Consider the following 11,887-nt stretch of genomic DNA (forward strand, 5'->3'; position numbering starts at 1 on the left):
AATGTAAAATATTGAAAGGAACATGAAATTTTCAAAATGAAATATCGAAGTACGTTTTTTTAATTTTTCATAAAATGTTTTATTTTTTTATAAAATGTTGATATTTCTATTGAACAAAATATCGAATCATGGTTTCTAATCTACGATATTCGACATTGTTTCTGATATCTATATTAATAACAATGTCGAATATCGAAAGGAATATGAGTTTATTTAAATTGATAATTTATTTATAAATTATTTTTGTTTTTTCTAATCTTCAATATCGATAATAATAACAATGTAGAATATGGAAATGAACATGAAATTATCAATTCAAAATACCAGAAAACTATTTTAAAACTTTTTATAAGATTTTCTTAATATTTTTTAATGAAATATCGTTTCTAATCTTTGATATCAATATTAATGACAATGTAAAATATCGAAAGAAACATGAAATTATAAAAATAAAATATCGATATACGTTTTATTTAGGTTTTTATAAAATTTTCTTAATCTTATTATACCAAATATCGACAATTCTATAAAAAAAAATATCGAAATATCGATTTCGATATTATCAACAATTAAAATACCGAAATAAATATGAAATTTTCAAAATGAAAAATCGAAATACCTTTTTTCAGCTTTTCATATTTTTTTTATAAAATATCGATATTAATAACAATGTCGAATATCGAAAGGAATATGAATTTATCAAAATAGAATATCGAAATACTATTTCTATATTTTTCATAAATTTTTTTAGTGCGAATTACTAATATTTCTATAAAATAATATCTTACTGTCGTTAATAAATTTTCATAAGGATATTATTAACAGGGTCACATATCGAAATAATTTGTTACCTTTTTAAACAAAATAGCCATATTTCGATTAAATGATATCGGGATATTGTTGATGATCTTTCATATCGATATTATCAAATATGTTTAATATCGAAATTTATATTAAATTAATGAACAAAATATCAATATTTCATTTTAAATTTGTTTAGTATTTTTAAACATAATATCGATATTTCAATAAAATAATATTAGAATATTGTAGGTAATTATCGATATCGATATAAATAACATTATTAAAGATCAAATGGATGTTAAATTAATGAAACAATATATCGATCCTTTGATAATACAATATTGGAATACTTTCACTAACGTTAGAAATAAATAATTATATATATATATATATGTCAAATATCGAAATGAATAATCAATATTGAAACACTATTATTAAGCTTGAATATTTGCTTTAACAAAATATCGATATTTGGATTTAATAACATCGGAATATCTTTGCCATATTATATTTTGGTACGAATATTTCCTCCGGAATACATGATTATAGATATATTACATTGGAGTGTATATTATCAATATTCCTTTTATTTATATATACTTTTAAGGTGCAACCTTTTTTTTTTTTTTATATTTAGAAACCGATATTCCGATATTATCGGTTACTCGATATCGATATCAATATCCCATCCCTTGTTTAAAGTAAAACAATGTAACTAACCTACACTTTAACATTGTGAAAATTTAATGTGAGCAGTTACCGTATTTTACGATCAAGTGCCTCAAATTAAAAAACTTTTTTTTCATTTTTTAAATAAAAATATTAATAAGAAATCACACTGGGTCATCTGGAACTCTTTTCTTCACAAACTGGAGGGAGAAAACTTCAAAGATAGGAGCTACCTCACCGCGGTGAGGTTTTTTTACACCGAACACATAAAATAATACATATAACTTAGAGATAAAACAAATATAAACTAAATTTAATGCTTTAAAACTCTTGTTATTACTAATAAAATTCGGTTAAATAGTAAAATAGGAAATAGTAAAGGTAAAATATAGTCATCTTTCACCCCGGTATCCGTCATGTAACACGGTTTCTGAGATGCCCTTACTTGTATTAGGACATTCATTTTGTATTATGAAATCTACTATATAGCCTAATAGTACAAGAGCCGGGAAGAAAAAAAGCAGTTATCTCACCCCAATTTTTGATTACTTTAATGAAGACTATGTATAATTACAGGTCAAAATTGATGAGTCTGCCAAGTTTTTTTTTTAAATCTATATTTCAAAAACCATTTGACGTACAGATATCTATTAGCACTCAAATTAAAGCTAGTTTAATCGGCTATGAAGTAGTTTAATAGGTTTATCGTCGTAGGAGTAGTAGTTTTCATGATATTTGCTAAAATAAATTGATTTATAGTTGTTCAGTCAAATTTTTCATTTGCCATATTTATATTTATTTGTGAATATCATAAAAACTACTACTCCTACGAAGATAAGTGTCATAAACTACTTTATAGTAAGTTAAATTTCCTTTATTTTTAGTGCTGGCAGACATATGTGCGTCTTATGGTTCTAAAGACATATTTTTCAAAAATCATAGCTCTTTCACCATTATGAGGAGGTGCTCCCATCTAGCGGAAAATGTTGGAACTTTTACCCGAAGCATCACATCACGAGAAAGAGCAAGTTTCTCCATGACCAAAAATTAGTCTTCTTATATTTTCTCCTTGTCTCTCAATTACAATTCATTATTATTAAATTATAAAAGGTATCGCACAATTTTATTTAATTATTCTATACAAAGGTATATCATTTTTCAGTTGTTACATATACTAAACAAGGAATAAAGCAAATGCCATTAAATAGTAAATATTGAAATATTTGAGATTCACGCTCTCTAAAGTTTATTTCATTCATTTTGTATTCAGTGCTTCATATCCTTAAAATTATCTAAAGCACTAAAAAACTTCAGAGTACATTACTTGCAGTAAACTATCTAAAATACGAACGCTAATAGACATCTGTATGCCTAATAGTTCTTCAGAAATAGAATTTCATAATACAAACATTTATCCAAAACATTGAGAAATCAATATTTTGTGAATTAATTTTGGCAAATATAAAAACTACTACAGCTACCAAGATAAAGACTATAAACTAATTTATAGTACATTAGACTAGCTTTAATTTGAGTGCTAATAAGGATATAATTACACTTAAATAAATTCACTAACTACTGATTTTTCGTTATGATATGTTGCTTATATGATTAGAGCTTACATTTTAGAGTATTTGCTCTACTTTATATGGTGATCTAAAATAAATTTTTTATTGTTGTATGAAAAATAAATTTTTTATTGCCCCTGACTACGGCATATTCATAAATTTTTTCTCTTACCTATATATATTTTTCATTAAAGTAATAAAAAGTTGTAAAATAACTGGTTTTGTTTTCGATTTTTTTAATTTCATACTGTAGATAATAATATGAAATATTCCTACCATTAATTTTTTTACTATATATATTTTTTTTTCAGAACAAATGGCTACGGTGAGTTAATTATAGGAGGGATAAAAAAGAATTATTACGACGGGGACTCCCTCAATTTTGTGAATATTTATAATAAAACAAAGACTTGGACGATTGATATTAAATCGTAAGTACCAACTTCATAGAATGAATACGACTGTAAATGATTGCCAAAATAATTGAAAGCTATTTTTATTTTTTTATTGGAAGATTTATAGTTTACCATATGAAATAGATTGTAGGAAGATAGTCTGGGTGGTGGGTGATCAGAGAGGTACAAAATAGTAAAAAAAAAAAAATATTGCCAACCAATATTTTTCTCCAAAGCCATCATCAGGGCTAAATTGAAATAAGATACAAACATCGTAAATATGATAAAAACAATTAGAATAGAAATAGTGTACAAAATTATATAAAAAGAGGGTAAGATAGACAAATAATAAATTTAAATTAATAGAATACTTACAAATAACAAGTTATAAAATCAGGATGAAATTGCTACTGTAAAAACAGAATGATGAACAGTGAAATATTACTTAATAGACGTAATAACAAATGTGGTAAATTACAAAGAAAGATTGGTAAAGTAAACGAGGTATAAGTAAGGTGCAATAACAGAGTAGCACAACGGATAAGTGAAGGAAGAAAAAAAGAGATAAGAGAACACAAATAAAGGTTTACCTGAGTATGAAATTTCAAAGTAAACCAGGAGATGACATTACAAGAAGTGGGAATAGAGGCTACATAGGGATACAACGGTTTATAACCGACAAATCGGACGTATAAAATTATAACAAGATAATTTAATGGTTAGAACAGGAATAGGAGGGGATGACACCAATTGTACAATATAAATACAAATCCTTATATAAATATAAGTACTTCTAATTCAAATATTGTCAATCATCAACATTTAATGTGAATGTTTACTAGAGTTATTTATCCATCCATCCTAATTCCTATCTATGCGAGATAGCCTTTATTCCTACACCTAACTAACCCAGATCGAATTTTATTCAGTCAGACTAAATTATTTCTCGAATGAAAATTTAAGAGGTATGTAAGGACTGGAACAGTGGTTTAATAAACCCCCTTTGGGTCCACCCGACTCAAATTTGTGACTGAGAATAATCAAAATTTGGTTCAACTGGTTGTAACACAGTACTGAGCATATAATCTAACAAGAATAAAGAATCTAGAGGTACATGCAAGGGGGTGAGATTAACTGGTAGCTCTAACTGAAATTCTTTTTTTATAGGGTTAATCTTTTTTTTTTACTATCTAGTTATTTTAAATAGCTGAGCATATGGGGCTAAAACCCTACAAAAGAAAAAATACCCCTCCTTCCTCAGTCCCAAGGACCAATGGCCAAAATATTTTTGGACCCCGTGTTCCACCAAACGCATGGATCCTTTGAAAAATGCTCAAAGAAAACATGACCCTATTACAATACTCTCGTTACCTATGTGATAAGGGAAGTAGGGCCGCTCGTAACCAAGCGAATCAAAGTGTTAAGTTTGCACTTTGACTGCAGCGGTGCCGGTTCAAATCCGGCCTGGGGAGATCGACTTTTACATGTATGTCGGTCCGATGGACTGAACACTTGACCCACCACAATGACTAGAATAGGGTGGTAGTCTGTAGATAATCTCCTCGTATGTCAGAAATACCCAGAAAGGGAGTTGCAAAAAATAAAATAAGAAAAGTAAAAAATCATGTTCTTCATATAAAACATTTTTGTTCCTGAATCCAATAAACTGAAATGCTGTTGCATTTATTTGATAACTGAAATACTATATTCCAATTTTTTTGTTCTGATCCAAAAACTTTAATTCCACAATAAAATAAAAAATAAAAGACAGATATATAAATAGAAATAAAAAACAGAAACCAATTATTACTATTTACAATTATTTTGAACAGTTAAAATCGCACCTATAATTTTTTATGTGGTCTATACATAACATGTGATTAAGTAATTGTCCTGGTTCAAGTTGTAATCTTAAATTGAGTAATGACTTTTTCTCAGAGAGAAAAAAAGAAAAACCTATATTGAAATTTAAGCAGTTAAATCATAAACTTTTTCACAAGCTCAAAAATACCAAAATGAAGTTTATTGAAAATTTATCTTTAGTTCTACCTAAATTAGATTTTTATTTATTTATTTTTTTAATTTACATCGTTAAAGACAAAGATTAATTTTTTTTCTTACAGAGTGACTTTGGACGAAAGCGAACTATGCCATCACAAATGTACAGTTATTATAGACACAGGCACATCCATAATTGCAGTTCCGCTTGATGTGTTGAAGACAATCTATAAAATTCTCAAAATTGACACACCAAATCCTGAAAGACTAGTTCCTGTAAGTAATTATTATAAATTAAAATATTAAATAAAAAATAATTTAAAAAAAAGGGAAAAAAAAAAGAGCTCCATCACTGAGGTTGTATTTTTCCTACAAAAAATTATACAATTGTTTCAATAATATTTATAATATACTTTATAATATTTACAATAAAATAATGAGGGATAAAAAAAGCAGTTCTCTTACACCAATAGAATACTCACAAGTTCCCAAAACCATAAAAATGGTCTATAATTCCGAAGCACTTTTTTAATTTTTTTTTAAATTTACAAGTATGAAAAATAATTAATTCATTTAAATAATTAACCATAATATAATTATTCGCAGTATTTTTTTTTTACAAGAACAATGAGAGGTCAAACAGTTTAAATCACTCTAAAATTTGATTTCAACAGTTTGAATAAATTAGAATACATAATAATATTCTAATTTGTCATAAATATATAAGTATTTATAATAAAATAATAATTTAACATAGTATGAAAATGTATCTATTGATTTGTCCTTAGATCCCTTGTGACAATATCACAATATTACCGACTTTAACATTTCATATTGAGGACACTGCATATAATATATCGGGAAAAGATTATGTCATCCAGGTAATTTATACTTTATTATAGTTTGGTATAGTAATTTATATAAAATGTCTTATTTTTCAAATTAAAAACTTCATTAGGAAGAAAATATTAAATGCATGCCTATGTCATTTTTAATTTCTATAGTATTCACTCATTACGAAATCTTCATTTAATTTTATTAAGTAGTATTATCGTTCTCCCGGCACTAAGCAATGGGAGAAGTAAGGTTTTTACATTTTTTTTTATTAAGGCTATAATCTAATATAGGTACTTCTATATTCATACATAAATTTATTTCTAGCTAAGTGACATCTGTGTTATCGGTTTTATGGAAAATAGAAATTCTAATCAATGGGTACTTGGTTATCTATTTTTGAAAAACTTCTACACTATTTTCAACTACGGAACAAGACAAATAGGTCTCGCTAACACGAAATAAATACAGGTAATAATATATGTTCTATTTTTTTATGTATATAATATTAACTCTATAACCATATACAATGAGAATCATTTTTGTTTTCGTATGACACCCGCGCCCAACCTTGTCCAATATAAGATGTGATCAGAACTACAATTATTATCAAATGAAAAAGCAAATAATGGTCGATCAGATATTTTCTTTATGTGGAAGCACAAAGAAATAAAATCAAATCTCTATATGAGGCTTTATATGTTTAGCAGGCAGAGCCAATGAGGATAGGATATGAATCCTACTTTTTTTAGATAGGAAAAAGATTTTTCTGTGGAAGGATCATAGTGGATTATTTCGTGTTCCCATCTAGAGGGAATTAGCCTCAAAATCCTTATTAATAATTAATTAATACTTATTTCAATATGAATCAGATTTGTTTAAAGATAAAAATATGAAGGATATAATATAAAGTCATAACAAAATTAAAAATTTTCTTTTTCTCTAGGGGGTGTCTTAGATCTGCTAATGTTGCCAATATATATTGGGCCAGGCTGAATAACATATGTGTTCCTCCATTTATGTTCAAAAGAAATTACATGATTTTTTTTTTCTCAAAGTCTAGTTGGTACTTAAAAATCAGCCCTCACTAAAGTTGTATCCTACACAATAAACTCCCTTGTTTCTCTCAGACGGAAGCCACAGCCTACAACATAGAGAAAGTGAAGCCAAAAAGAGTAGTTTCAGATAGGGGATAATAATAGGGATGTCCGCCGGTGTTATCAAAACTGAAACAGAAGACAGCCAGTTATTCACTCATACTCCCCTGAAAGGCTCCAGGTGTTCATCATAAAACCCGCCTTTTTGTCTTCACTTTTCCTGGTAGCTTACTCTCTCCATTACACTCCTTTCTTAAGGGGTTGATTCTTCTTATTTATTGCTTGAAAACAATTACATTTAATATTATCGACTTCAATAGTTGAAATTGATTTAAATATTGTTTCTAAGAGAAACAGGACAAGTTAAAAGAATACTATCACAAGAATGTCTCTTCGGCTGTTATATATAACAAAATATGATTCAATTACTCATATGAAAGAGTAACTTAGTTTTTCTTAGTTTGGTTCGGCAAATGGAGGTAGCAACTTCATCGGTACAATCCACCAGAACAGCTTCGGAATAGATGCAGCACAGATCGATATATCGTGCAATCTGTTATTCTCTTTCATATGTTAATGTAGGGAATGAGTGAAATATAAGTTGTCGGTTCCCAAAAAATTATACGTGAGGGCAATATACGACTGGCATGCGCGTAGTTCCTCATCCAATAAATTCACACAGAACTACACAGTATGTGAGATAAACATATAACATAAGTGAGTTATAAAATTTATAATAAACAAAATATCAAACCTATATAACCTGCCCCATAACTACCTTGAAGGAAGCAATATAATGGAGGAGGTAAGCTGTAAGGAAAAGTGAAGCCAAATAGTTGACCCTGACAATGAACTCCACGGGCGTGGCAGTGGAGTTAGAGACGATCAGTTTAGGTTATAATGGCAAGCATTTATATTAACCTCAACGTAAACCGGAGCTTTAGTGGCGTGGCCACTGATTTATTTATACAGAATCACGTAACAAGCCTTGAAACACATGTTAAATTCACAGACCATTATTATTTTATCATTTTTTGTAAATTTAGTTATAACATAATTTTTACTTTTTCATACAATTTCCATTGCGAGATGAAGAAAAAGATGTCTTTCAGGATGTCATACAAATCCAAAAAGGTTTGTCATTGGTTTTAAAGGCAATATTTGCTTTGTTTTTCATGAAAAATAATTAACTAAAATTTTAAAAAATGAGGAGTACTCAAATCTTATTCAGTATGTTATTTAAATGATTGCTAGTGTATAGCAGAGGTTTCTAATCTTTTTTCGGTTTGCGGCTCCCTAAATAATCGGATTTTTGTCTAAATGTTTTACTTTCTTGAAAAATTCGAAAACTTCCTTTTTTAAAAGCGATTACCTATTTAACAGAAAAAAATTAACAACAGATACTTACTATTTTCCTTTAGATATTATAAAATATCTAATTTCAACTGTTCCGGTAATATCAATATTGAGACTGGACAACCACCAGGTTAGGTTAGGTTAGTTGAAAAATAAATTAAACACGAATTTTAAATTCACAAATAATTTATCGAACCTCCATCGAAGATTAAAATTATTAATGTGATGGATGGGCTCGATTAGATTAGTACACTACACAAATCAAATCTCGGAATAAAATTGAATATGGGGACTCTCATATTTTGTGCTACGTAAATTTTCGAGCGATATTTCCGAAAACCCAGCTTCGCACAAATAGGATATTGCAAATAGAATTAATATTCGAAGAGTTTTACCACTAAGAAGTCAATAAGAGATTCTTCTTCTAAAGAAGTAATTCTGATAAAGCCTTGGCTCTAAATGGCTCTTGAATCCATGTAAATTTATCATTATCTGCTTCAAAGTATTTTCCGAACTTTTTTATAAGCTCTAATAGGTGATCAACAAAAATGTATTTTATATTGCAAGACGAATTAATTTTATTGGAGGTTCAACAAGGGAAAACAATCACTGATAAACTTTTCATTAATTTTATTTTTGGGGGGGAGAGGGGAATCACTGGGTTATAGGCTTTGTCTTTCAGCATGACAGTGAAGTCTCCCCTCCAATTCCTCAGTATCCCCTTCACTTATCCTTTCTCATAATTAGATATTTCATCTATACTACCCTTACAATCTGAAAGAACGTTCAGTTTTTGTGTTACTGTCATTCCGATTAACATTACTGTCATTTGGCTTGTTTTCTTTATTAATATTTAGCATACTTGTGTTGGGACTCGACCAATAGCAGAACTTAGCACACTAAATGAGAGATTTTGAGTACCCTCATCACATTTGAAACTGTCAGAATGTAATTAATTAATTTAGATTTAAAATCATAGGTAATCAATTAATTAATTTGTTTCGTGTGTTATTTTAAGATCGCTGAAGCAGAGGAAGAGTTGTTTGAAATTGCGCGATTGGTTGGAGTGGACATTGAAGAGAGCACATTGAAGTTGCTAATTCTCCTTCTCGAAGAAGGGTTTACACCGGAATCTGTTTTTGCAATGTACCATGACTCGATAAAATGAACATAAGAATGGATTGATAATAAATGTTTATATAAAATCTATTAATGTTTAGGAAAACATCCCACTTTATTTTTGGAATACTGAACATATCTTCCCTCAAGCTATATTATTTCGTAAGTCCGAAAAAATCAACATTACGATTTTAATGCTTCAAATTAGAATAGAAACTCAGTGGATCATCCCGGAGACATCTCTTTCAAACCATCAATATTTTGGATAATAATAATACTTCAAGAATTATTTTGAAATGTTCTTAGAATGTTTTTTTTTTGTTGTTTTTTTTATTGTATTATATTGCGTTATGTGATATACACTTTGGTTATTGAGCTGAGAGAATACATACCCAGCATTTTTGCAGATAAATATAAAGTAAACGATAATATGATAATAATAAATACAAGACAAAAATTAACCAAAAAGTAATATAACATTTCAAACACATTCACACTTAAGTTTAAATGGTTTAATGTTTTTTTTTCGGAATCATAGCTTAAGATGCAACATATGTATACTATGATCAAATGAAGGAAACTTCACATTATAAAATTACTTAATGTTAACTTCAGATTTCTTTAGGCCAGTGTTGTTGAAGATCTGTACTACTTTGGACCCGGATAAGTATTTAAGTCCCAAATTTATCCAGTCTTCATTCTTATTAATATATGAATAGAGAGATTATCGTTGGATAAATAATGGTTGATGTCACGAGTTATGGATGCAACAACCAAATGCTATATTGGAAAAGGTGTAGCAATATTTATCTTCTTGGCTGTTGCTTATGTTTAGCCTAAAAAAATTGAAGAACTCTTAAATACGCTTTCAGAATATGTTAGTATTAATTAAAAGTGTTTCATACCTTAAGCCTAAATTGAATTCACAACTACACATTTTGTAGCTAATAATATATAATACAGTGGCAGGCCAACCACACTCCCCATTACAAGTAATGCAACACCCAAAATTCTCGACATTTTCTTAAAGTTCACCTTAATCCATACTTTGTTAATATTTATAATAATATTATTTATTAAATGAGAGACATTAGGGATTTGACGCATCACTGCTTACCACGGCAATGGAATTTTAGTTTATTTATTTCAAATTTCCTTCAACAAATCCCATCAGATCACCTTTACCCTTCGTCGTAAACCTATTGAATGCCCTACAGTTTCATCTAATAATGTTACTCTTACCCCTGTCGAACAGATCCGCTACCTTGGACTAAATTTGGAGAAACGATTAATCTGGAATCCTCACACAAGACTGAAAAGACAGGAAACTGCACGTCGATTTCGACTACTACAGCACTTACTAGACAAACAATCTAAACTTCCAACACATTATAAAAGACTGATCTACATGACAGTAATAAGGCCAATCTGGACATATGGAATTGAGCTTTGGGGATCCACTAAACCTCGTCTTCAATCCTTACAATCTAAAATCCTTCGTAAAATCCTCAATGCTCCTTACTTTGTCCCAAATAAAATCATTCATATAGACCTTAATGTTCCCTATGCAACCGATCTAGCCCGAACCATATATATCTCCTTCCATTATAAACTCCCTAACCACTCACACCCACTAGTTTCTAACCTTGCATCTTCTTTCATTCCTGAAAATCCTCCGAGGCACCTGAAAACAAGATGGCCACGAGACCTGCTAATGTAAAATAAATTTAACAGAGATCCGATTTAATAAATTATTATTTTCTCTTCGGTCTAGTTATAAAAATTAAATTGATTCACATGGAATCGTTGAAGCCACGATCGCTCTTCTAAAGAAGGCAAATAGTTACATCGCTTTGGAATTCACTATTCTTCCATTTCAAGGACCATATTCAATTCAATTATCTAAAAGAAACAACCCTTTGCGCCGTTCTAGAGCAAGTAGTTAAGGAGATATACGGTTTTTTGTCCATAACTCGCTTTCTGTTCATCCGATCGCCTTCATTCTTGCGCCATTCGATTCAGCATGAAATTATCTAAAAGAAGCAAC

The 11,887-nt window shown here is 29.1% G+C and overlaps 1 protein-coding gene across 3 annotated transcripts in view; it reads left to right on the forward strand.

Moving 5' to 3' along the window:
- The window catches only part of LOC106679810 (lysosomal aspartic protease), a 29,238-nt gene extending 19,308 nt beyond the window's left edge, over positions 1-9,930 (forward strand). For 2 of the 3 annotated variants that reach the window (XM_014419158.1, XM_014419160.2), the window contains exons 6-10: positions 3,353-3,472; positions 5,560-5,710; positions 6,223-6,315; positions 6,596-6,739; positions 9,740-9,930. In XM_014419158.1, coding sequence (XP_014274644.1) covers positions 3,353-3,472; positions 5,560-5,710; positions 6,223-6,315; positions 6,596-6,733 — 502 coding nt within the window. In that variant the 3' untranslated portion in view covers positions 6,734-6,739; positions 9,740-9,930. The remainder of the gene's footprint in view (positions 1-3,352; positions 3,473-5,559; positions 5,711-6,222; positions 6,316-6,595; positions 6,740-9,739) is intronic. The other variant, XM_014419159.1, reaches the window with a different exon arrangement.
- The last annotated feature ends 1,957 nt before the right edge of the window (positions 9,931-11,887 follow it).

This window comes from Halyomorpha halys, unplaced genomic scaffold (genome assembly GCF_000696795.3).
Source record: "Halyomorpha halys isolate HHAL.00 unplaced genomic scaffold, Hhal_1.1 Scaffold222.1, whole genome shotgun sequence".
Classification (NCBI taxonomy): Eukaryota; Metazoa; Arthropoda; class Insecta; order Hemiptera; family Pentatomidae; genus Halyomorpha; species Halyomorpha halys.